The 26,827-nt window shown below is 47.9% G+C and overlaps 2 protein-coding genes across 2 annotated transcripts in view; one reads left to right on the top strand and one right to left on the bottom strand.

The window, feature by feature from the left end:
• Positions 1–783: 783 nt before the first annotated feature.
• Positions 784–12,867, top strand: UPK1B (uroplakin 1B). Its single transcript, XM_040597084.1, has 9 exons — positions 784–844; positions 5,275–5,382; positions 6,311–6,398; positions 6,926–7,126; positions 8,666–8,740; positions 9,482–9,604; positions 9,904–10,083; positions 10,855–10,938; positions 11,568–12,867. The coding sequence occupies exons 3-9, from the start codon at positions 6,330–6,332 to the stop codon at positions 11,616–11,618; spliced, it is 783 nt and encodes a 260-aa protein (XP_040453018.1). The 5' UTR covers positions 784–844; positions 5,275–5,382; positions 6,311–6,329; the 3' UTR covers positions 11,619–12,867.
• Positions 12,868–18,881: 6,014 nt separating this feature from the next.
• ARHGAP31 (Rho GTPase activating protein 31) overlaps positions 18,882–26,827 on the bottom strand; it is a 61,636-nt gene continuing 53,690 nt past the window's right edge. The window contains exon 12 of the mRNA XM_040594981.1: positions 18,882–26,609. Coding sequence (XP_040450915.1) covers positions 24,144–26,609 — 2,466 coding nt within the window. The 3' untranslated portion in view covers positions 18,882–24,143. The remainder of the gene's footprint in view (positions 26,610–26,827) is intronic.

Here is a 26,827-nt window from a genome sequence, read left to right as displayed (position 1 = left end):
TAGAACACCAAGCACAAGCACCTGTGCTTTTGCTAGTGATGTGCTTGAGGCTCCATTAACTGAAAACATGACTTTTGGGCTGTACTTGGAATGGGTAAAAGAGAGAAAGGTGAGAGACATTCCTCTTCTGCTCTCCTCCTCAGCCTCAGTTCCTCTCAGTTCATCACAGGCCAATGGATATATGTGTGTTCTTCACTCAGTCTTAATAAGACTGAATGTGTTAAAAATCTAGAGGGCCCAAGGAAAGTCTCCCCACTTTCCATGTCATCCACAATGTCTTGGAGAGTAGCCAACATCTACGCTCCTGTCTCCAAAAAAAATCCCAAGCTAAATAAAATTAAAATGGATCCAACCCAAACCACTGGGTTTTCCCCATGCAATATAATTAAATGAAGACGCTGGAATTAATTTACTTTCTTTTTCTAGTCAATACATTCTTCTTATACTCACCCTCAAACAGCCGTCCAGCTATCCTAATATTTAAATTTACATCCGTCCAACAAGCCCATCCTCTTTAAAGTTCAAGTATTTCGTATGAGTGAGTCACTCATCCACCCTTTCGAGAGCATAATAGTAGAAATTCTTTAAAGCTTTGTGTTTTCTGCACAACGGCATTCCGATACGATCTAAGAATCACAGAGACACCCTCCGGTCCCAGGAGGACGAGGGAACAGGTTTGGCTAGAAAAAGAAGTTTTCCCCATGTGATGGGCACCCTACCAATCACACAGCACCTTCCTCAGGAACCTGGGCCCTTTAAAGCCCAGCCCAGGTGGGAGAAAGGGGCTTTTTCGCCTTGGCAGGTGGGTCGGGATTTCTGCTGGGAAGCATCACGAGAAGGGAGGGTGAGTGCCTTGCTTTGGTCATCATCTTCCTCTTCATGAGGCGTGTGAGTGAGAAGTGTTTGTTAGGAGAAAAAGATGTTTTTATGTTTAATGTGTTTTTTTAAATATATTTTAGTCTCTGGGCTGTGTTTGGTGTGTGGGAATGTGCTACCTGGATAAGGTTAACTGCAGAAGATTATTAAGTATTTCATTTTTCTTACCTCAGGCTGTGTCTTTTCTATGGCTGTTTTAATTTGTTTCATATTTTTTCTCCTAAAGACTGGGGAGGAGGGAATGGGCAAATTAAATCTGTTGCAAATATATCAGGGTGTAAAAAAAAAAAAAAAAAGAAAAATCGTTGCAGAGGAAGATGAATCCTGTAATTCCCCCTCACTTATGAAAATAGAAAAAAAAAAACCACACCACAACTCTTGTTTTGGCTGTGCTGAACTAATGAGGGAGAGAGGAAAAGCCTACCTCCCAGCTCTATTTCCGAGGTAATTATGCTTGATGATGATTTACCAGCTACTCCACTGTTCACACAGGCTTCATTTCATAGCAATCTCTCTCAAAAGGAAACTTAATTAGTCTCTGACCCCTGCTTGATGCTGAGCTTTGTTTTTGCTTGATTTTTCTCCCCTGGTAGCACAAAACAACTGGCTGGCTCTTCCTTTTTCTGAGCGTTGCCTCCTGGCACACAAGCTGTTCTCTGTCAGCGGCATTTGGGGGCAGGTGGAGGGATGGGGAAAGTCCGGCAGGGCAGGAGGAGTGTGTGGGTTTGTGTGCACAGGAGGTGTTTGCTTTAAAATAAGTAAACGAATAATGAATTGACGCCTGTAAAGCATTTGGCTTCTTCCAGCAGAATCTGAGCAACTCAGCAATAGCACATTTAATTGCATCTGTTAAAAACTGTATAATGGAAGTTGTCCCGAGAACTTGGAAGGTACCTTCTTTTTAAGCCTCTTAGGGGTTGAGTTTTCAGCTAAAATCAATTGGGGAAAAGGGAAAAAAAAAAAAAAAGTTTATTGCTGTCAGGCCCCTCAAGCGTCCATGCATCACAGCCTGCAGCAGGTCAGGACGTGGCTCACGGAGGCTTCCCACGGCACCGGCACTGGCAGGACACCTCCGGCCACGGTTCCAACCCACTGGCCTCCCTCCGCCAGCGCCCCAGCCTAGCCCAGGCACCTGGCTCCTGCCTGCAGGGACACGCTCCCGGCCGGGCAGGGCGAGCGCCAGGGGCAGCAGGTGCGGTGTCCGGGCTTCTGCAACAGAGGCGGCTGCGGGCAAGGACCAGGTTTCTGCCGTTGGATGGTTGGGTTTGTTTAGTTGCGCTTGAGTGGCCTGCAGCCCTTCAGCCACGGCATGCGGAGCCCATGAGTAAAATACAAATGTGTCCCTTGTCCGTGCCTGCTGTAAGCAAAGGGGGCAGCGAGGGGTGAGGTGACGCCCCTCTAAGTCCCACCACCGCACCAAGAGATTCCAAGAGCAAGGTGCAGAAACAAATGATGCTCATGAGTAATATGTATATTACATATACATAAATATATATTTTTATATATATTATATATATATAAAATAATAATATATACTACTAAAGGGGCTAAAACTTCGAAGCCTCATCTTGTTTGATCCTATATTGCTTTACATGGATTGGGACATCCCTTGGTCACAGTGCTGTGACTCTACCATAACGAGTGGCACAAAACGCAAAGCAATGAAGTTGTAACCCACGTCTGCGTGGGGCAATGCCAAACTAGTTCTTACCCATGGACATTTTTGGCTAGAGATGGAGTAGGACTAGTCTAACCAGGGGACATTCATGTGTACGGCTACTGAAAACCTGTCCCAAACTATAGACAGAGGGTGTGGAGGCTTCGAAAGACCCACCAGCCCAGACTGCATGAGGGATGCACAACACAGGCTGAATCCTGCCTCAGTCCAGGACCTGCTGTGAGCAGGGCATCCTTTGGAAGCCAGCATGGAGTTGTCACCTAAAATAAGAGCTCAGAAACTGGTGTCTGCAGAAAGCAGCTTCCTTTTTGGCTCCCACAGTTATGCTGCAGGTCTCACAGAGCCACTGTGAGTAGAGGAAAGGAGGAGAGGCCAAGACAGCTCCAAAGGCATGGAAATAACAGATCTGTCTACAGCTTGTGGAGGAACAGGGGGAGGCAGGCTACCACCCCTCCTGGGCTCTGCCAGGCTCAGCTGGACCCCCATGAGTGTCTGGGGTGTTTGGGGGGTGTGAGGAGAGACAAGAGGGCAGAAGTTGCAGTCTGTGTTGTGACCAGGGTGTAAGGAAGAAGGATGTGCTTCAGGAGGGACGTAGGTTTTTGTGGTACAGTGGGAGCAACAAGATGGCTTTCCAAAGCTTCTTGGAGCACGCAGCAGTCTGTGGTAGTGATAACTGAATATCTGGGACCTAGACAGGTCATGGCTACATTGCAAGGTGCCCAGGATGGGCTGAGGAGCAGCAGGTCCATGCAAGTTCAAGGCTGAAATCCCAGCACCCAGCTGCCTTCTTGTGTGGAGATTTAGGATAATGGTGCAGCTGAAGCTCCAGTTTCCTCAGGAATTTCCCTGAAGCCCCAGGAAACTGTATTTGGGTCATAAAACTAACCTTAAGCAAAGAAGCTTCCTCTACTGCCAAACGGATTTGTGTCCTCAGGCAGGAGGTGCTGGCCCTGTCTCTCGGGGAGGGGGGGGTGGGGGGTGGGGGGGGCTGGGAGGAGGACTGCCTCCCGGTGTCACACCCCAGGGTGGCTGAGTCATGCATGTGTGCAGCTTGCCTTGGGCGAGCCAGCCAAGGTTTGCCTCATGCCCCTGTAGTCTTGCACCTGTGCCAAGTGCCGTGCAAGCTGCTCTTGCTTAACACAGCTTACCTGTGAGGCGTGAGGAGCAGGCAGCGGGTGGAAAGCCCCGGATCTCCTGCAGCTTCTCCCCTGGGGCGTGTTGGAGGGTCAGCCCTCCAGCTGCCCGGCTGTCGTCACAGCCTTGGAGCACCTCCCCAGTCTTCCATCTGTGATGCTGATACTAGACCCTCTACAACGGAGAAGGGACCAGACAAAGGGTTGCCACAGGTGGCACAGGGGGAAGAAGCGGACACCAAGAACCTGACTCCTTTGATGCCAATTACTTGGAGGCAGAGGGAGAACTCATATTAATGTGGCAGCATCGTTAGAGGGTTCATATTTAGGTCTACAGTAAAGGATCTTCCTTCCCTTTTCCTCTTCCCAGTCTCTGCTTTCCCTTGCCCTGCAACCCCATTGGACTTAAATAAGGTACTGGAGACCCTTAAGCTGCGTAGAAGCTTGCCACTCTCGGGCAAGAGACCATGTCCAGCTTTCATCCCAGCTACAGTAGCCCAGGAGACAGGCTTGCCCCAGGAGCAGAGGATTGCTTTGTTGGACTGGCATGACTTTAACACCTGCCTAAGGAGAGGGAAAAGTGAGCCAAGTCTTGCCTGCCAGGGAGGAGATGAAAGCCAGCTTGTGGGGAGGCAAGCGCGTGCGCTGGGTGGACTGCTCACATACAGGGTGCAAGTGCGGTTGTTACACTGCAGGGGGGTCTGCAGGAGAGAAGGGGAAGAAGCTGTTCCTGCAATGCTAATAAAAGGGCTGTGACTTCATTAATCACACTTCGTGTGATCTGTCGTGCTAGCCACATGGCACACTCCACCCTGCTATGTGGCACCTGGAGCAGACCTGCTTTTCCATGTAGTAGTCAGAGTTCACCAACCGGCATCGGAGCAGAGAAGGTTTCCTTGCTTTTTGGACTGTTCCCTGACTTGCGATGTCTCTTAGATGGCAATAACTAAAGGCTTCTTGAAAATCTCTGGAGTTTGCAGCTCAGAGATCCATGAGCCAGGCAGTGGTCTCTCCAGCTTTCAGATGAGTAGAGGACCAGTGTCCGTCTCAGGTCTGGCAGACTCTGCCCGGTTGTATCGTAAACCATGTGGCCAAACATTGTCCAGACCCAGACTGGACCTCCAAGGCAGTTTCATGTGGCCCCTTGGACATGCTGGCTAGTCAACAAGTTCAGCAGGGACAGAGCTTCAGGATGACCTCATGAGCCTGCCATTTTCAAACACAGAGCCATACAGCTTCAGGTGTATCAGGCTGGCCTCCAAACACCTGGCTGGGAATAAAAATGGCTTCTCACCTTGGAAATAATGGACATCCCCACTCATGCTGTCATGGGAAAATATTTATGTGCTCTGCTGCTGATATAACGGTGAGAGCACTGGAGAGCTCTCCATGCCCAGCCCTCGAACCACTGCTGGAAGGTTGGTAGAAAATTCTGGTTTTCCCTTTGTGACTGTTGGAAGCCCTGCCTCCCCTAAAAGGGCAGCTGCTAAGGAGGCTGAGGGTGGCATTGTCAGAGAGGTCCCACAATGAGCTGTTCCTCAAGAAACTCCCCTGCATTGACAGCTGTGTCTGCTCATTTTCCAACAGCTGCTTTGAAGAATCCCAGAGTGAGTAACGTCAGCAAGAGCAGGCACTAGTGCTGGTGCTCTGGCAGAAGGGAGGTGTTCAGGCTGCTTTTCCTGTTGTCTGCTCCAGGTGGGTCCACTAGAGCCTTTCTTTCACAACTTACATTTTCTTAACCATACGGCAAATGCAGCTGTCTCAGGGTTGGGTTTTTCTTCCCTCTCCCTCTCTACGCACACATGTGCTTTGTCCCTTTGAACAAAGGACTTGCTTGGCGCTAGCGTCCGGGCTTCTTTCTCCAAGAGGTCTCACACCTCTGCCTAGTGCCTTTATGCCACCCTTTCTGGAAGAGGATGAATTCAACACAGGGCACGTGGCCCCAGCCTGCAGGATATAGTGCGCTCAGGAGTTTGGTGGGAATGCTGCTTGGCCTGGCTCCTGTGAGCCAGCTGCAGCCTGAGCTGCTCCTTCCCTCCCTCACACCTGGCTGGGAACGGGGGCCCAGCTTCAGGTCCCGGCATGGGTGGGAGATGGGGCTGCCCTTAGCAAGGTGCTGCCGAGCCGTGTGCCGTAGGTCTGTGCTGGACATGGCTGAAGTGCCGTGGTTGCCAGTTCAGTCTAATGCTAGTGCTGGCCAACATGAAAGAGCCAGCAGGCTGGATGGCAGATCCTGGGGTAAAGCTGGCTCTTTTGGAAGAAGAGCAAGGTGAGGGCACTGAACTTGTCCCCTGTCCATCCAGTCATAAATGCTGTTTCTAGCCAGGTGGAAATGCAACACCATGAGCTGAGGTTTGCATGGATGCTGTTGTGATGATGAAAACCCAACTCAAAAGGGAGCAACAGACACTGGCTGTGCCCAGAGTGGTCCCAGCCTTCTGTAGCTCCAAGTATCAGGGAGAGTTTGAGTTCCCATTCTCCTCTGAAACTCCTATGAAGGAAGGGGTGGGAAAGTGTACAGACAGGCTGGCAGGTTTTGTCTATCCTCCTCAGGGATAATTTCTATTTCTGAGTGAAGCCTATTGTACTGGTCTAACCGAAGACTGTCTTTGGTTTTTCCCAGGTTGCATGAAGAATTAAAGATGGCAAAAAGTGATGATGGCATACGCATCTTGCAGGGCCTATTAGTCTTTGGGAATGTGGTTATTGGGGTAAGTGAAGTGGGAGAAGTATGGGTGGAGGCTTCCTTCCAGTATGACACTTCTTAATACAGCAGTTCCTAGCCATGAAATCCCTCTTCATGTGTGGAATCGACACGTAAATAAACTAGCAAGAGAGAGGAGGGGTAAAGGAGAGATGTGCTGGCTGACTCGTTGGGTGGGGAGGGGACAGCAAGGGGCAGCAGGGGTTGATCCACAAGGCCAACATGAGTTCTGGAGGAAGAGCCCTTGCTGCTGATCAACATCATTCCAACCACCTCCCTCCATATAGTGAAGGGAAAGGTTAACAACATCCTCAAGTCCTAGGCCTGACCTCTTAGGTCTAGGCTGGGTGAGATTTGCCTGCAGTTCTTCTGTGAAGGCACAACACAGAGGATGGTGGAGTTGGGCAGAGGAGTTGAGTAGCTCCTGTTTGGCAGGAAGTTGAACCAAAGGAAAGCAATCTCCATCTTTTCCTGTCTCTGCTGTTTCTTTGGAGAAGCTTGATCTAACGGATTTCCTGAACTTGCACTTCCCAGATGTGTGGCATTGCCCTGACAGCAGAGTGCATCTTCTTTGTGTCAGATCCCCATGGTCTCTACCCTCTGCTGGAAGCCACAGAAAATGATGACATCTATGCTGCTGCCTGGATTGGCATCTTTGTTGGCTTTGCACTCTTCGGGCTGTCTATCCTTGGTATCGTTGGAGTCATTAAGCCCAGCAGGACCTTGCTGCTGGTGGTAAGTATGGCAAAGTTTGCCTACCTATTGCAGCCAGATTGAAAAAAATATTGCCTCAGTTTCCCTGCTCACTTTGGTAACAACCCAAAGCTGAGCAAAGACAGCTTTTATTAGTGATAAGGAGCCAAAGGCTCTTCTCGTTCATGGCTGTGGTGTCCCACAAGGTGACTCCTGTGAGGACACATGCATGAAAAGCTCCTGAACCAGGTTAAGGGAATTAACAGTGATAGCCACAATGGAATTTTAAGCGGGCTGGCTTGCCCTTGCCCTTGCCCTGAAGCCATGCAGAAGCACTTGTGCAATCAGGTGGAGCTGTGATGTGGTTTAGATCCTTGTTTCCGCCCACCCCTTACTGCCTTTCAGCAGCCATATACCATTCAGTTTAGGAGCTGATAAGTAATGACATCTGTACAAAGCATCAGTACGTGTTAGTATGCCAAACAGGGGTGCAATGGAGAACGTTAGACATCAGCAGGCAGAAATTACAGGGGTGGGGATAGAGAGCTTTGGCTAAGCCAAGGACAATGTTAGGATGTGAACAAATCTCTGCACAATTCCTTACTTAGTTCTTTAGGTTGGCAGTGGCAAAAATTAATTGCATTACCGAAGGGTAGAGCCGAAAACTCTGGAATCGGCTCCCTCTTGGATTAATGTCGGGTGGCAGGGTGTCTGTTTTAAACAATAGACACTTAGAGATCTGAACTCTTGTGCCAGGGAGTTTGCCAGCAAATAACTGAGGGAAGAGAACTCCCTCAACTGAATTTTGGTGTCCTGGCTGAAACCCAAGGCTGTGGTAGAGGAGATAAGAGAGTATACAGGGGGCAGAAGCTGAGGTAAGAGGAAAACAAATGCCTCGAGTCTAAGAAGAACATGATAAAATGTGGGAGGAGAAAGAGAGACATGAGAACTCCAAAGGGAATATGGAAAATGTTAAAGGGATTGTGCTGAGAAGGGAAGAGAAACAGAGATATAGACTATGAGAGGTGGTCCTCAGGATCTCCTTACATGAAGGATCTTTCCTTACAAAGTAGGAGTGCTGAGGAAATCCAACAAGGCAAAATCGGGAGGATCTGAAAGACACCCTGAATTGTACCTTCTGTTTCCCCAAAAGTACAAGCTGTCCTGCTAGGACTGAACAGCTTCTTGCTGAAAAGTTTATTGCTGGCAAGTGGAAGAGGAAGGAGGAGACATGGCACAAGCATAAGTTGCCAATGACATGCAAAAAAGAAAAGGGCAAGTGCTATTCTAGGACGTGTCAGGCAAAGTATTTTCCTTAGAGGTAGGGTGGTATTAATGCCACGAGGTTCTGATGAAATCTTTTCTGTGAGGTGGAGAAGAATTCCAGTCACCTTCAAGAAAGCAGATTGCAAACTGAAACAAGGATGGGAAAGGGCTACATGAATGTTTAGGGGCATTGAGAGGTCTAAGGAGACAAGGATAGCCTGGCCTTCTTTGCCTTGAGCAGGCTTTCAGGCTTAATCTTAAAAAACCTGCTCAACTGTTACTCCAAGGTGTAACTCTGCTGTCTCCCTCCCACAGTATATTATTCTGATGCTGATCACTTATGCATTTGAAATGGCTTCTTGCATCACAGCAGCGACTCACCGAGACTTTGTGAGTATTTTTCCTCACGTATTCTTGCAGCCGTACTGGGAACCGTTGCAGTTCTAGGGCACACAGTGGTCCTGTTCTGTGGAGTAAATGACCTGGGTGGTGGTACAGTGTAAACTCAAAGGGCCACTCCTGACTTAGAATAGGACCCCACAAGGAAAGTGTGGTCAAAGAAATAACTTTGTTGTTTTTAACATAGTTTTGTTAATTTTGACATTTTAAATTGTTTACAACCTTGTAGTTAGGGAAATAATAGTGTGGGTTAGCTGAATCATCAGTACAGTGTTTAGTCGTTCAGCTACAGACTGATTAATCTATCATACATGCAGAAGACAAATCTTCAGCATTGCCCCAGGCGGCGTTACTAATGAGGGAAAGATTATGTGGGTTATTGGAGATATTGGTAGGGAGAGAAATTACTCGTGGTGCTTTTGTTCCAAGCAACATCTCAAATGTAACCCCAAGCTTTTCTGCACGTCTCCTGTGATCTGACATCTGGCAGATCCTGCTTAAGGGTCGTGCTCAAGATCGACGTCCTCGTTGCTCCTGTCTCTCAAATCCTGCTCTTTATTCTCCTGTGTGTAAAACAGGTGGAGAAGCAGCATTCCTGTTCTCCAGCAGGACACTGAAGCAAGCAAACAAACCCACCCCCAATAACCATGTATTTGCTTTACTTGACCACTTATTTACATAGTTCCTACATTCTTATCTGATTTGTTTTGGTTTTGGGGTTTTTTTCTGTAGCTCACTCCGAATCTCTTCCTGAAGCAAATGCTGGAGAGGTATCAGAAGTCAGACACAGACAATAACAATGACAAATGGATGACTGAGGGGGTCACAAAGACATGGGATAGACTCATGCTTCAGGTAATAAAAACACTGGAAACTCTCACTAATTACTAAATGCTCTGCAGCCTTGGAATTTCAAGTCCTCCTTGGGGCCTCTCAGTAACCAAGAGGACGGCATCTGCCTTGAACCTTGGAGAAAGTTGTGCCGCACTCCCTCTTTTGCTCATTTATCAGACGGCAGGCTGTCAAAGGCAGGCACTTCAAAAATCTCCCCCATAAATCTCTGGTTAATGCCTAACCAGCCATGTGCAGGGTCCAGCGGGGTGCAGGGCTGTGACCTGGCCCCACGGAGACCCTCCCCTTCTCTCGCCCCACAGAACCAGTGCTGTGGGGTGCGGGGTCCCTCCGACTGGCAGGAGTACACCTCCGCCTTCCGCCGCACGCACAGCGATGCCGACTTCCCTTGGCCGCACAACTGCTGCGTCATGGATGCCCAAGGCTCTCCTGTCAACCTCGATGGCTGCAAGCTCGGAGTCCCCGGCTACTATAACAGCAATGTAAGAGTCCCTCTGCTTTTTCTAGTTAACGTGTGTTGGTCAAAAGCACCTTGCTGGAAGGGAAGGAAACAGTGAGTAGCCTTCCTCCTCCACGGTAAGCTCCAGGTGTTTAAAAGCTTTCTGGAGGAGAAGCAATACCTGTAGAGTCCTGGCCATGCTACTGAACACAAGACAGGTTGTAATGAAGGCTTTCCTGGTAGAGAAAGAACTATTAAGAAAGCTCTCCCAATTCCACCGGTAAGAAGTGATATCTCCAACACGTAGACGGACAGCAGCTACATCAAACTTAGCCCAAAGACAAGTGCATACAATGTGAGCAAGCAAGTCGGCAATTCTACCCCTCAAAGTAGAACTTTTGAGTAGATTAGCTTGTCCTAGTCAAACAGACTGCTGGGTCAGGATCACCAGCTTCTGCCCTACCAAGCATTTCTAGAAGGCCCTCAAGATTCCAAATTTGCCTGCAGCTTCTCGATTCTGGAGGTCAGCTCTGTGTGGGCTGTGCTTTAGTTATATATGTACACCCCGCAAGTGGATGGCTCAGGAAACTGTCCTTGAAGTGTCTGAGATGGGTCTGCTTTGTACCTGGAGCTAGGAGCAGGTAGGCTGTCTGCAAGCTGTCAATCAGCAGTGGAGCTCTGCCTTGCCTTCTTGAGACCCTGTGAGCTACCCAAGCTTTACGAGGAGAGGAGCACACTGCCTCGGTCTCTCTCAGAGCTGGATAAGCTTGTCGCCTTGCAGAATGGTGTCAATTCGTTCACGGTTGTCTTACAGGGTTGTTACGACACAATTTCTGGGCCAATGAACACACATGCCTGGGGTGTTGCCTGGTTTGGTTTTGCCATCCTCTGCTGGACTGTGAGTACTTCGTGTTTGCTTTTATTTGTTCTTCTCTTTTCTCGCTGTTCCACACCCAGTTGGGTGGGGGTGGATGACAGGACCGATGTATTTAAAATTTCTGTAGATTATAGTTATTCATTCGACACCAACGTGCCTGTAGCCTGTTCCACTAACAGCTACATTTCCAAGTTGTGCTCCATTCTGGCTTCCACAGGTGAGGAGCTGGATGGCCTTCCACCCTGCTGCGGCCCGCTGCCATCGCAGCAGTACGATGCCGCAAACACAACTTGCAGATGCTTGTTTGTGAAGGGGACTGGATCATCTAAACATAATTGTGACAGATAATTCAGTTTGTAGTTCAAAGACTTTGTATGAGTATTTTAAGTACTCGGGGTTCAGCAGCTTCGTGACAGCTAATCCCCAGCAAGCTGAGTGATCCAGTCAAATAGTTATGGCTGCACGCAGCTTCTTTCTTCACTGTGGAGCTTCTGTGCAGATAAAAAGCTTTAAGCTTCCTCTGCCTCAACAGACTTGGCTTATCAAGAATTTCTGTTGCTCTCTCCTATGAGTAGAACTAAATACAGCTGGGGGAGAGGTGGGGAGAAGGAAACGAGGAGCAGAGAAACTTAGAAGTCTTGTTGTTTCAGTTCTGCATCCTCCTTGGTACCATGTTCTACTGGAGCAGAATTGAATACTGACGGCCCGGTGTCCTCAGCGCTGTCCTGAAGCATCATGTGGGGCTGCATTCGTTCATCTCCTGCTCCATTCTCCTTGTGCCATGGAGGATTTGACGTTTTTCCACTACCTCTCCACACATATACTTTTGCCCCTCCAAAAACTTGACACACAGAGCTGAAGACTCCAGGAAAGAATCTTCTTGTCCCTTCTTTGTCCCTTGTTCTGCAGCCTGAACGCCTCCTGGCTGAGGCACAATCTTGCTTTGGCATAAGATAAGAAGTGATCTGATTTGCTCTGTGATGACATCAGAAAGGAAAATGTCCATATACACTTGCTCCAGCAAAATCTCTAAACCTAGGTTGAATGTAAATCATACTAAAGGCTCCAGCAAGGGCTATGTGAGCAAATCTGTAACCCCCTGTGACCAATAAAGGTGGATGCTGCAAGGGAGAGGACTGCAGACCTCTCTAATGTGTTTTATCGTTCAACTTCTGTTCCTGATCTCTGTCACCCCTTGCCTTAGAATAAGGCAGATTCTCTAAGAGTTTAAGTGTGTCAGCAGTAAAGACGTGTCACAGATAAAAAGTCTGTCGCTAGTCGAGCCCAGTAAAAGGCTAGCTCACTCCTCAGAAATATGCTGCCTATATTCAAGCCTACCTCCTGTCGCTGATGAAACTACTGCATGTGCTCCTACCTTCAGAAGTGCCAGTCCAGGAAAAGCTCCACTTGCTAACAAGCGACTCCTTCAAACACCCGTTATGTGCTTCACACAAGATTTCACACATCTACGGGTTAGAACTTGTGCAGAGTATGTGAGGTCCTGTGATGTAGCTGGCTTTGTGAAAGTGGCTGTCCCACCCCCCAAAATTACCGTGCTGCCTGCTTCAGCTACCTGCATGTATGTGATCACATCCCCCATGCGCTTGCCCTTCCACATCCCCGGATCAGGCAGGGCAAAAGGCAAATAATGGCAACGAGTAACTTGTGAAAAATGCAAGCAAGGAGCTAACTGAACCAAATCCAGTCCTTGCATCAGCAGTTACAGCTCTCACTCAGTTCAATAGAGGCTGTTTACTTTGGCCCAGTCTGATCTGGTGTCTTTCCCAGTGAACGCTTCAGTAGTTACATGTGTCATGTGAAATATGCTCCTGTACAGAGTGTTTTAAAGTGAAGCCCCATCCTAAGGTGTACTGGTTCAGGTCCCGACAACTTGCCAGCTGCCTCGATTCTTTGTTTTTGTATATTCACCAAGATACTAATTAAAAAGAAATGGAAGAGAAACTTTTTTCTTGTTTGAGATTGTGCGTTTGGGAAGGGGAAATGTTAAAGGTCTGCGTGTGGGACGTCTGGGGCAGTGCACAGGCAAGCTTTAAAGTCCTGTAACTCCATCCCTAAGATCATAGCGCAAACCACCGTGACACCTGGTGCTACAGAAACTCTGTAGCCGAGTAGTCCCTTGCTAGGATGCTGCGGGAGAGAAAAAGGTAGCTATGAGGGCAAACAGCTTGAGGAAGAAACAGGTCCCTGCCCCACAGAAGGATTTTTCTATATGAGTGTGCCTTCAGAAAGGAAAATCCCAATGGATCAACCACTTCACTGGTTCGGTGGGGTGGTGACTGTCTGTGAGACCCTGGGCTCTCAGCAATTTCCGTAAGGACGTTAGTCTTCAGCACTTTTCTGTGGGGCTCGAGGCATGGACAGACCACGTGCACTGTATATGTCAGTGGTCTGGGTTTGTTTCTGAAATGGGGGAAGAGTTTAGCGGTAGGGGTTTGTTTGGGTGTATGTTCCTGAAAGCTACAGTAACACCTAAATCTAAAGAAGTCCATAGAGAATCAGTGTCTGCCCAAGTCAGGCAGCAATAGCAAAGCCTGGATTCTCTGCTACTTGCCTGAACTGCAAATCCCTGCCAAGTACCACAGCAGAGAGGAGGGAATGGGGGAGGAAGGACAGTGCAGGCACACAGCCCCTCTCCGTGCTCGGCCAGACCCCTCGGGTACCTCCCCAGGCCCAGCAGCCTGCGCGGGAGCTGCACTCCTGCATGAAGGTCTCTTGCTCAAGTTATTTTGGAAACTCAAGTAGCTCTGCAAATGGGTCAAACAACTGGCTATGGGGCTTTTGAGAGACTAGCAAGGCCTCCTACAGATGGATGTGGCTGGAGATAAGGCCTAGAGAAAGCTTTAGGACCACAGAAACAAGTAACTTCAAACATTGTTTTCCTCCTCTGGTCTTCTGCTTCAGACTCAGAGGTGTCTTTCTTCCTGCTACATCTAAATGTGGCATGAGTATAGCTCTGCACTCAATATAGAGAAAACGCTGCAGGATTTTGCAGGAGAAGAAAAACTGAGACTACTGTGAATAGACTATTGCAGTAGTAACAACTTCAACCAGTTGCAAATGATAGCATTGATGTATTGCATAAAGGCCTGATTAACTCTGTTAAGGTTGGGTTCTTCAAATTTGCTTTCTGCTTCTTAAGCATTTTCCTTGCATTGCACTTTATGATTTATCTTGAAAAAAAAAAAAAAAAAAGCTGTGATGAGCAAGTGATCCAGGCAATGGCGAATCCATGCAGAAGTGCCAAGCATGCCACAATGCAACCAGAACAGTCCAGCTTTATCCATCCGAACCAAGGAGGAAGAAGACAACTGAACTGATGGCAGAATGATGCTGAGCAGGCTCATAAAAAAAAAATCCTGCACAGCTTTTTCTGGTTTTTCTGCTTCTGAAGGTTGATTCCAATCTCCGCAAGTTCCCTACCTGGGATGCCAGGGGAAGGGTGAGGAAGGGATGGACTCCGTGACAGGAATGGTGGTGAACTGGTTTGTGTTGGATGAGGCTTGTAAATAAGTCTTGGTCATTCTCAGCTGTTGGGATTGCTGCCTGGGGCTATGGATGTATGTTGTCTCCAGAGCAGGCAATATGCATGTGTGTGAAAACCGCTGAGCTAGGACAGGATGAAGAAAACAGTTCTCCAGGTGGAAGCTGTGTGGTCTGTTTGCAGATTTGCTCTGCATGTGTTAATATTCACAGTTCTCTCCTGGCAAAAAAAGCATGTTTCAATTCTCCCATGGAGTTACCAACTGTATTTTTAGCTTATTAATTTATTGTAATATTCCCAGCTCTGAGAAATCAGTCTCGCTGACAAACATCCTCTGTTCATACTTGACAGAGCAGCATGGCCTCCAAGCCAACAAGAATCCCACATCCTCAGCTGCTCCCCTCTCACACACACAAAAGCCTAACCTGATGCCTTCCACATCACTGAATGTTTGTCGTTGGCAGCACTGAAGGTCTCTGTTCCTTCAGGCAATGGGGCAAAGTGGGGCTGTGTCACAGCACTATCAAAGCCAGCCGGCTGCAACAAGGCTTTTACCATCCCAGACCAGGTTAACTTTGATAAGTAGCTCCCGCACCTTGCTTGGGCACAGCCCCCGATCCCCCACAAGGTTTCGAAGGTTCATCTACTGTTCATGCTGTTTCTTCATCCTCTTCAGGCCAGCCCACACTGCTTGCCTCTGCTGCATCCAGATTCTTCCTTCTCCAGACTCCTCTTCCAGCCATGCTCTCCACATCCAGGGCACTCAGCTTCTTCTAGGCCTCTCTTCATCTGATGCTCCTCTCCATCCAGTGCTCCTCTTCCATACCCCTTAGAGCTATTTAACTACTTAGCAGGAACCAGCCACAGCTGCACCTTAACCACGTCAGCCAACCCACCGCCCCTGAAGCCAGCCCACAGCTGTATAATGTTAATTAACCCAGCTTCATTCCTCTACAGGGCTGCCTTGGTGTGTTTTGTGCCTTGCCACGTTTTCCAGCAGGCTTTCCTACCCTTTCCTCCTTTCCCCTCACGACTTCTGCACGAGATCTCTTTGTGCAGACTCTCAGACCCTATTTCTCCCTACCTTGCTGGTCCATATAGGACACACAATGCCTGCTATGGACCATGTCTGCATCTGGGTATCCAGCTCACTGTGAAAACCAACAACCAGGCTGGCGGTAGCGTTGGGTTACCCTTGGACTCAGATGATTTATTCCCCATCCTGCTCGCTGCCCTGGCGTCTTAGTTTTTCACATTCCTTACAACAGGGACTCGTGCCAAGCACATGTTTGTTGCAACCAAGTATGACCTAAAACTAGCTCATAAACCAAAGCCTCCTTCTCCCACCCTTTGGCAGCCTTGGCCTCTTTGGCAACTGGGGAAAGCCTCTGCAACGTGTGGTATGCTGGGAACCTCCTGCAAGAACTCCGCCTGTAATCTCAGGCATTTATCTTTAGGAGGTCCTGCTGTGTGAGGAGCTGAGGATGGCTGCTGATGGTTTATCTTCCACAGGAAAAATAGGTGAGGGTGTTACTGACCCTGTCGGCTTGCACGCGAGGTGGAATCCCAGCATAGGCAAGGTCATCTGCAGTTCTTGCACGCCTGCCGGTTGAGATAAACTCTGCAAAAGAGCTAAGTGATGAGGAGTGAGCTACTCTGGCCACCCAGGGTGGTTACTGACCGAGTAAATGCAGGGCTGGAAACCTTCCCTCTCTCTCTGTTTTTTCCAAAGCAACGCTCACCTTTAGCAGGGTACTGTAACTGGCGCCGAGGCTGGAGAAGGTAAAGCCAAGCCACTTGAAATAATCCCTAGAAATAACCAGCCTAGTCTTTTCACTTCTCTCTTCTGCCTTCGCTTCATGACCCTTGGTGTTTAAAGGAAATCATAATAAAAAGAAAAAAAAAAAAAAAAGGTAAAGCAGTTTGTGAGCTTCTATTTTTTTTTCTGATCTAAATTCTCTCCTGAATCTCATGAAGGAGAAAGGAGAGAAGTGGCCTGATATTTTTCAGACTGGTTCAACTCTATCTTATGATTGGGTTTTGTTGGTTTGCTTTTGGGTTTTGGTTGGGTTTTTTTACTTTTCTGGTTTTACTTACCTGGTAACTTTCCCTATTTAATAATCATCATGTGTGTTATTCCTTCTCCAGCTCTGGTGGTTCCCATGTTCCTGTTCCTTGTGGTTCATTCTAAAGCAGCTACTAAGTTTTCTTTGAAGTCATTTCCTCTCACTGAATTCAAGTATTTCCTGGTCTTTTCAGATAAGGGATTTAAGTGATAGAGAGATATGCGTTCCCTATAGCAGATGTGCTATGGAAGAAAACAAGTCCGGTTTTAAGATGGATCTGGACCCAAAGTGCACAACACAATTCCTATGAATTTTCTAGGTTTGCAAAATGTAGTTCATCGCACACTGCAGTTTGCAAATAAGACATGAGAAAATAGGTCCCTTTATTATTACAGAGTGAACCAAACATTCTTGGATTGATACTTATACTGTATCTAACTTTTGCGAGCATCAGGACTTGGCCAGGTCTGAGCTTTGCAGCTCGCATTCGTTTCTAATCTTTAATGTTGAAACTGTTCATCCTTCACCCTCGCAGTGAGACATGTTCTTTGGAAAGTTTATCCTGCTCAGATGGAAAATGAAGGCAGAGATCTCACTGTCCTTCTCTGTCTTAGTCATCATGACCTTTTTCTTTTTGCTCTCGTTGATGCCTTGTGCCAGCTTGGCCTGAGCCTCCTCCACTGGGCAAAATTTCCTTCCTTGCACTGCCTGCCTTCCCTCTGCTGCCAGTTGACCTTTAGCTCCATCCAGTGGGATACCAGCTAGATGCCCTGTTCCCATAGCTGCTGGGCTCCCGTGTTGCAAGGAGGATGCATGAGATACTGATATCAGACTCTCTTTGGTGGTGGGTGAGATTGTTTCCCGGTTAACAGCCAGTTTAGGAATTTGCTTAATCCTCGTTTTGGTTTAGCTGAAAGTGTCCAAGATGTTATAGCTATTGCTTCCAATACAACCCACACAGACGATTGTCCTGAGTCCGACTTTCAAACCCACGGTGATGGGAAAGCAGGCAAAAGGAACTGGCTGAAACTGTGTTCAAGCCCTTTGATGTGCTTAAGCACCCTGATTTAGGGCATGGTGCTGCCCGGAGCGCGAGCAGGTCTGCAGCGTGCCTTTTGCTTGATTTTCATAACCATGGGAATGCTTCGGGTGGGGGGAGCAGTTTGAGATTCTCCTCTTGTCTTATGGCCAAGTCATTGCTAAACTCTGTGGCACAAAGAATACATAAACACTGTTTCGTGTCCAGCACTAGCAAGTGACTATGGCTAACAACAATTCCAGGTTCAACAGACACGGTTTTGTCTCTCCCTTTGTGTGCCAGTTGCCATGGTACGCAGGAAGCACAACCCAGGCATTTTCCTAAAGGGAAACTGAAGTCATGAAGGAGGTAGGAAAGGGAGTCAAGCCCTGAGCTGAGTAGGGAAAAAAAGTATTTCATTTAACCTAATGATTCTTCTGGGTTTTAGGGAGAACAAAAAGCGTGCTGAACTGCAGGTATGTCCACTGAGGCTATGACCACAAGAACCTCTCTTTTTTTTTCCTTTTTTTTTTCCTTTTTTTTTTCCTTTTTTTTGGTTTTGTTCCCAGGGTAGAATAATGAACAGATACTAATAGTACTCACTTCCATGCTACAGCTCAGAGATTGGATCAATGAGGGCATTGCAAGAATCCAAAGAACCAGGGAACTTAATTATTTGTAAAAGTTCTTGCTTGCCCATTACAAATCAACATAAGTGCATACATGATGCACCAGAGACTTCATAGTAACTTCTCTAATTCCAGCTTGGCTTCCCTGATACAAGCACTGGAATCCCAAAGTATTTCTGTACTCTGTGTTGCTCTACATTCTGACGGGCAAGGCAGGGTTCTGCAGGAAGTGTGCTAAATGGGAGGGCATGGCTGTGCATCACCAAAACTTTAGCCTGGTAGAACTAGAAATGGCAAGACAAAAGATGGATTTTTACCTTTGGAAATTTTAAAGCGTTTCAGATAATGGTAATTTTACAGAAGTCTCCAAGCCCTCACTTCATTTGCAGAGCTGCAGAGTGGCTGCAGCCCTCATGACCTCCGATCAGAAGAGAGTGTGATTGAGCCCCAACATTCATCCCCACAGCCAAAAAACTCAAACACAGCTTAGTGCCCTGGCCACTCACACAACAAAAGAAGGGCTCAAATGTATCGGAGGAAGACAAATGCATTTGCACTGCATTCATAAACCAAATCCAGGAAAAAGAAAATGTTCCAAAACATCACTAGGGCACAGGTCTGTTTTTATAAAAACTCCAGTTTAATCTCGTGGCTGAGACCTGGAAAAACATCTTCCTTTTGTGGCTGTTGTTTTTCTTCGGGTTTTTTTTGGGTTTTTTTTTTGTCTGTTTTTTTGTGGGTTTTTTTTGTGTGTGTGTGTTGTTTTTTTTTTTAAGCAATAAGGCACAAAGGCTGGCAAATCCACACAGAGAACAAAGCTTAAAAAAAATATTACAATCCATCAGAGCTAGCAGGATAAATAATTACAAACCAGGGCCAGTGAGATGGGGACAGTCCTTTCCACAGTGTCTGACTGCAAGCCTTTCCCTTCACCTAAAGTAATATTTCCAAGGGGACCAGTGCCTGTGAGAACAAGATCTAAGGTCTGGGCTGCCATGTGGAGCCCTCAGGAGGCTCTTTCCTCCTGCCATCCTTCCTTTCCAGGACTGTTAAAAGTCCTGCTCCACCTCCACTTGACCTTAGTGGCAGGCTTTCCTTCCCTTGCTTGGAGCAGAATTAGTTAGCACCAAGCCTTTACACCAACTAGGAGCAAGCAAAAGCTAAACCAAACAGGGATCAGCTACAGCTTCTCCTCCACACCTAGAGATATTTTTTTTTATTATTATTATTTTTTTTTGCTAGAGCTGGAGAGAAGCAAAAGCGACAACTGCAAAACCTGGGCTTGCCTGAAAGGTAGTAATGCTCCAGTAGATTCTTTGCATTTTCAAGGGCTGGGGAGAAACTTGTGGTGGAAAGCTAAACTAGTGCTGGCACTCTGTTCTCCCCTGATCTCGTCCCTCCTCTCCCAGGACAAGATACTGCTCAGGAAGGCAGATTCAGGCCTTCTGCCCACCACAGCTTAGCCAGAAGTAATTAGCTTCTCCTCAGTGGGAAAAAGCCAGTTGATCTCACAACATCAGTGTTACAACAGTTGCAGCAGAAAACAGTTCCATGCATAAGCCTAACTTTCACAGATGTGCAGGATTCTATTTAGGCAATTCCTTCATTTTAATTACATTTCCTTTTTAATATATTTATATAGAATGTTCTTTCATATATATATATATATATAAAATTTAACACAACATTCACCACTACAGGCATCTCAGAATTTATAAAGAAAAAAAAGGACTTTGATTGCACCATTTGGACTCTGGATGAGGGAAAATGTTGCAGGGCTTTATGGATGCTCTCTAATACAGGCCTAAGTTCCTCTGAAGCTCTGAAGGTGGGAAAAAGAAGTGCTTCAGCCTTTCTGAAGTGATAGCATGGGATGGACAGCCCAGAGGAATGTGGTTTATAAAGTAAAATACAATCCTCATTTCTGATCACTCTCCTGTCAGTAAGGCAGCTCCCACATGAGATAACATGACGTGCCTCCTTCCCATCAGGGTATTCTCATCTTTGTCAGCCCAACCATTCTGCTCTGAGCTACACTAAACAGCAGCTGCACAACCCCCCTGACTACATGGAAAGAATAAGTGCAATTTAGTCACTTGTCTCCCATTGGTAAAAGTCCACAAGCAACACATGCTGGTGGTATCATACCATGACTGAAGCTGGGGCCATCTGCAAACTCGGGAATAGCCTTTACACTTTCCACAGTCTCAGGAGAATCAAAATGTACTACAGGCTCCCTGAAATGACCCTTGCAGAGCTGCAAATGACGTGCCTGTCTATTTAGGAAGGTCCTTTCCATAATGCCAAGAGCAATCGACTTTAGTTTTCCTGTACATAAAACTTCAAATTCTGCGCCAGACCCATCTCCTATAAATCTGATCTATCCCTCTCCATAATGCTTCACCAAAACAACCCTACCACCAAACAAACCCAAACCCAAGCAAAACACCCCAAATCCTTTCTTAAAGTCTCTAGTATTGAGGGTTGTGCTGGAGGGCAGGATCTGGTACACGTAACGTACCATGCAAAACCCTGACCTTCAGGAGAGCTTCCAGTCTCAGGTTCTGTCTGCTGCTGCAGGGTGGCAGAGGACAACCTAAGGGCTCTGAAGCAAAGATGACATCAGGGCTGACCCTGTAGCTGACCTCAGGAATAACTTAGTAAAGTTGGATCTCAGGCAGCTCCAGCCACACAGTCGGCACCATTCGATGGGAGATGGCTTCTGTCTTCTGCTCTGTCCAACCGCCAAGCGCCGGTCCTTGAAACTGACTGCAGCTCTCAGTATCAACGTGGATCCAGCATCAAGCATTACATGTTCTGCAGAAGTCTGAGTCTGGACCTGGGCATGGTGACACCTGTGCAATGGTGCACCTTGCAACTAAGCAAGTACTCTCAGCTCTGCGGGGTCTGGGGCTTTACCTCAGCAGTCTCGATGCAAGCCCATTGCGACCACAGAGCGATAGTGATGTGCCTGCATTAAGCCCACTTGGCTCGAGGAAGCCTGACACATAGCTGACGGCTGGGGATTGAATGGTAGATAGAGATGGGATCGAGCTACAAAACAGAGATGTCAATTCAGAATCTCTGCTTAATTAAAATCCAGGACCTGGGTCTGAGCTCAGATTCTGAAACTTCCTTAAAAAGTATAGTATAGATACAGATTTAAGTTGAGGCTGATCTTTAATATTAAGTAAAGATTTTTAATAATTTTCTCTTGCAGGAGTTTCACCACTTATGCCAAAAGCACTATTACTTACTGGAACGCTGCTAAGATTTGAGACATTGTATTATATACAAAATTGCCAGACCTCATTTCTTGTTCATAGATCAACTTATATGAGAATAAGGAGGGGGGGGGGAATAAAAATATAAAAAAGGAACGTTTTTCAGGTGCCAACGTTTCATCACATTTTCTTTTGATACATGACTTCATGAGCTTCGCTGGCTCCATTCCAGATGCCTTGGCAGTCAAAACTTCTAGGAACCGAGAGAATATAAATCCCTGTCCAAAATAAACTATTTTGTTGATGCCAAAAAAACCTGGGCATCTTTTCCACAGCTTTTACTTTGTCTAAAGCTTTACCACAATACCTCGTATCACACCTTCCCAAGCCATTTGCCATTAGCCCAGCCACGACGGTTAAACGCGTTCCCATGAGGCAGTAAAAAAGGCATTTGGGTGCCGTGTAAATGCAGCGCAGAACTGTGCTACGAGGAGCAGGGAGGACTGACAGTCCCCTGGGTTTAATGAGAGGCTGCGCAGGCATCTTATGGTCTGGGAGGAGGATAACACAGTTCTCGTGAAGCTGCACATTCTGGACTTGCCATCCACAGCTTGCCCAGGTGAAGCATGGGCTGACATCTCTGAGAGAACATGGACCCAAACAAGAACTCCAGGCTCTCGTCTGGTTTAATATTCTCCCTCAACAAAACTGAAAGCAGGGACTTGGTTCTCTGCTCTGTTCCCTCTTACATGGCGTTACGCACAGATGAGGAGGACAGTGGGGAGCACTGAAGACTGCAACTGGTGACAGGGAAAAGCCCTCTTGTTTTTTCACACTCCCTTTGGATACAGCAGGAGAAAATTCTGCTCAAGATATATTCCTTGCATTTGTGAGCCCAGCATTTCTAAAAAGGACTCTAGCATCTCTTCCCTTTAGTAATCAGAGTGCAGAGAAAGCAGTGTCCTGTGGGCCCTCCAGCCACAATGACACAAATTCTGTGACACGTTCAGTCCAGACCAAGGAGCTCATGGACTGAGCTTGCTAACAATTTGAAAATGCCAGTACATCAGAAAAAAAAAGCCCCAAGCATACATCCACTGGGAAATTCTGCCTGATGCTCCTTCTGCTGGCTATAGCACTTCCTACCAGATGTTCTGTTACTGCTTAACTATAGCCCATAATACCCATCCGAGGGCCTACGGACTCAAACATCTCCATGACTGATGGCCCCTGCAAGCACCATTACAGGGGCAATCTCAGTGCTGGCAGCAACACCTGTGTTCCCATCTCCTCTGTAGTCACTAGTGACACTTAAATTGCAGAGAGAGCACAGGCTGTGCCTGACTGTGCCATCGCCCGCGGTCACATACCAGGCGATAGATAAGCCTGCGGTGAACATGGAGTTAGAAGCTTTATAAAGGAAGTTTTCCTTCTATTCCCATGGCAGCTGTTGCTTATGTGAAGGTGTTTGCTGGTAACAATAACGGCCCTTCAGGAGAGAGTTTAATTCACTTCCAATCCCCCTCCCAGGATATTTGTCTGTGGTCTGTGCCGCAGCCTCACAAATCATCCTCTTTACCATACTCTCCATCAATCTGAGAGCACTGAGGGCCAGGGAGGTGACAGCTAGCCGTGCTCTCAAAGACACAGCGTCACATCTCAAGGAGAGGAAGTTTAAGGGAAGGAGAAGCACCTGGGGACTTGCCACACAGTGGCAATGAAAGACAAGGGTCAAAGATACGTCAGTCGGGGGGCAGGGGGGCGATAGCCCAAGGACACGCAGATCAGAAGATCCTGTTGCTTTTCTCTGCTGTTGGCAGTGTGGAGCAGGGCTGCAGATAGTTGCAGAGGCGTCACCTGGCTTTAAGGAATGATGGAAATAGTTGATACTGGCCTTTGTTACGACCATGTCTTTGATTTCATTAGTACCAGCCTGAGGAGCCTCTACCACTGGGCAGCCAGCTGCATGCGTTCTGCAGCCACGGGGAGCTTCTCTGCCCAGGGCAGGTGTGGCTGAGCACCACAGCACTCACAAACAGGACTTGGAAGATGTAAAGAGCAACTGGGTGTTTCCCGTTCAGCTACTTTCATTCCAGCCTCTGCACATGCTGGAAAGACCACATCTTTGATGCAAGGATGCAGCTGGAGGCAGTGCCTTCAGGTTGTATGTTTGTCACTGGAACATCCCTGGCTGTCACACCCTGTGTGACTTGCTGGTGCCAGCTCCACCTTCCTCTTCAGCTATGCCCAGCCTCCTGCGCTCTTTATTTACACTGTTTAAATCAGACAACAGAGAAGGGTAGGCACGGTCCTTCACTGATGGCTTGGAAACCATGGAAGGGGGTCCCGCACATCTGGACTTACCTCCTTGGTAGATATTGTGCCCCTGCACCCTGTGCTGCAGTGCTTTGGAACAGTGTTTCCTCTCAGCCCTATTTTCTAATTATACCGAGATTTATTTTTCCTTTTTTTTTTTTTTTTTTTTTCCAAAGGGAGGATGAGACATTCACAGGGCTTGTTAGACAATAAGTATGAGGAAATGCAGGTTCCCTGGGACTGGCTTACACACAAAAACTAGACAGTGAGGGACTAGGCAGGGGTGAGAAAGGGAAGGAAAAGCAAGATGAAAAGATTAAGACCCTCTGTAGCAAAATGCTTTGCAGGAAACCATAAAGGATTCAGGTCCATCTTGCACAGAACTGTTATAACAACAGCAAAATGGCAACAGAGTTGGTCTTGGACACTCCCATCCCATCGACCATGGCAAAGGGATTAGAGAAGCAGTTGCTATTCGATTTGCCTCCCACTTCGTCCATCCAGAATCACAGAGCGCCTCTGGGGCTGGTAAAAGCAGCTGGTAGAGGTCTCCAGCCTCTGGCCATTCTTGGGGATGGTCATTTTGTTCCGCAGCGTCACCCCCTCAGGCGTTGTCCGTGCAGTCTCGGACAGATCGCCACAAATGGGGCTCGAAGAGGTGGTCTGAGTGGGGCTCCTGATGGGCGATAACAACACCCTGGAGTCTGCTGAAGAGGAGGGGTGGTCCATAATGGGGAAAGGGGGACTGAAGAGAATCAGACTCTGGGGCCTCCCTGGTCTAGATCTGTAGGAAGGCTTGGATAACCCTGATGGCCTCTCCATCTTTGAGGACTGTGGATTATCTCCAGCTGTCTCCCCCTCAGAGGTGCGCTTTCGGCGCAGAACAGGGGCATCTAGAGCGGGGTAATGGCTGGTCTGAGGTGGCTCCAGCGGAGAGCCAAAGCTGCTGTGCCAAGGACAGGCTGAGTCCTTTTGAGCTGGGTCACTGTTTTCTTTCTCTGCTTTGGTTTTCTTTTCTGTCAGCGGGCTCTTGGGTGCTTCCAGGTGGCTCCATGCCACCCGTTGAGTCTGTCTGACGGCCTGCCTGCCTTCTGCTTCCTTCTTCTCAGCCGGTGGAGCAGCATTCTGAGCCTGCAGGGGCTGGGGGATCTGGGTGTACTGAATCTTGGGTGGTATCACGGGCACCGCTCTAGCCTGGCACATCTTAATCATGAAGGATGTTCTAACCGCTGACACGCTGACAGGGGCAGAGTTACGACGGCCAGTGGTGGCATGGGCCACTGCCAGGTAATCTAAGTCTAGATCCATGTGGGCATTGAAATGAGACCCCCAGGGAATGCCTTTACTGGCAGCAGGGCAAGCAGTTGGCAGGGATGGGACAGAATCACTGCTTTTGACTTCCTTCTGCCCACACAGGAGGTTCCCAGTGGCAGAGGGCATGGACAGGCTCTCAAATGTGAAAAAATCTGGGACTGGAAGGAGTGAATCCAAGTTGAGGGATGATGGCCTTGTCTTCACTTTGCGAGGGGTTTCTTCACTTTTATTGCTCGGCTGCGACTCAGTGGCAGGGCGCAGTGCTTTGGTAACAGTCTCTCCTCCCAGGGCAGAGTCCTGAGACATGGATAACTCCTCCTTTGCGTTCACCTGTGAAGAACTACCTGGGCTATTTTGATATGGTAAAGACACCTCAAGTTTTGAGCTCCAAGGGTTTTCTTTGCTCACATCTGCTTTCTTTTCCTCTGCCTCTAAAAGAGAGATTCTGGAGGGTCCTTCTTTTTCAGCTGGTGCTTTCTCCCTGCTGAGGGGGTACCTCAGCTCCTCAGGTTTCAAAGTTTCTTCTGGAGGACTTGTGCCATTCTCACCTTGCTTAGCTTTGCCCAAACTAGAGGGGGAGATGGGCTGTGTTTTGGGCAGCTCACGAGTCACTGGCAGAATGTCACTGCACGGTTGCTGCTGGTCAGTGGCATCTATGAAAGAGAATGGGATCGTCCACAGACTCATCACTGTGTCTTTACTGTCCAAGGAGAGGCTGCGACTGAATCGTGGTCTAAGAGAAAAGCCTGTCCCTGCTTTCTGGCTCTGTGGCTGAAACTCCTGTATCGTCTTCTCCTGAATGTCCTTAAAGGTGGGGGAATGGAGCGGGCTTGTAACCCACTGGTGATCCTCCCATGGCTCCACAAGTTCTAAGCTCTGCACATTATCTGTCCAGGTATCCTCATCATCCTGGTCAGCAGCATCATGGGTTCTGCTAGCAGCATTGCCCTCCTTCAGCTCCTGGATTCCAGCTCCACTCAGCACCTTGGAGGAGAATGCATCCCTTTCATCAGCAGTCATTGTCTCAGGCTTCTCCTTCTGAGTCTGAACTCTGGTAAGATCATCCTTTTCCCTCTGCAGCTGGCAAGTGCTATCTTTTTCTCCCCCTGACTCTGGGCATGCTCTTTTAGAACAAGATAATTCATCACTTGGGGCAACCTCACTAAATTCTGATTGACTATGGAGCTTCCAGTCCAGGGGAGGAGTGAGACATTCACTCCCGCTGCCCACTACTGGGTGGTGGTTCTTTGGAGCACCTGTACCAGTCAGAAGGTTACCCAGTTTGGGCAGGGCTGAAGCACAGCCCTGCTGTGCAGCCACATCAGGCTGGCACTTGTGGAGGCTGTCTTGTCGTTCTGTGCTGGTGGCACCCAATAAAGGCACCCCAGTTGTTCTCTGTGGTGCTCTGCTTGCAGATTTCTGCTCAGGCAGTGTTGGACTCTGCCCTGGGCCAGAGGAAGAACTATCCATTTGTACTGAAGAAGAGGATTCAGGATTTAGGCCAGTCTTGGGGACAGCTGCTGGCAAGAGCAAGAGCTCCTCTTCAGGCTCGATGATTTTCAGTTCCTGCTGTATCTCTGGCCACAGCGGTTCTAGAAGGGCATTTGCAGGGTCTTCCTCGGTCTGAAAAAGAGAAGAAATGCCTTCAACGTGGCAGCTCACACAACTCACCGGTAAATACCCCTCCATTTTCCTCAAACAGCCCTCTTAGAATAGACAGGCTCCTGGATGAGCACACTCGTGGGTACAGAAACACAGTCACACATACTGCTGCTGGCTCAAGGAGGGACACGTGTCTATAAACAAGTGGGTTTGTGGAGGAGAAGATCCAAGGTGCAGCC

This window comes from Falco naumanni, chromosome 5 (genome assembly GCF_017639655.2).
Source record: "Falco naumanni isolate bFalNau1 chromosome 5, bFalNau1.pat, whole genome shotgun sequence".
NCBI lineage: Eukaryota > Metazoa > Chordata > Aves > Falconiformes > Falconidae > Falco > Falco naumanni.
The sequence above is the reverse complement of the archived record's forward strand: the minus strand, read 5'-3'. Positions and strand labels throughout refer to the sequence as shown.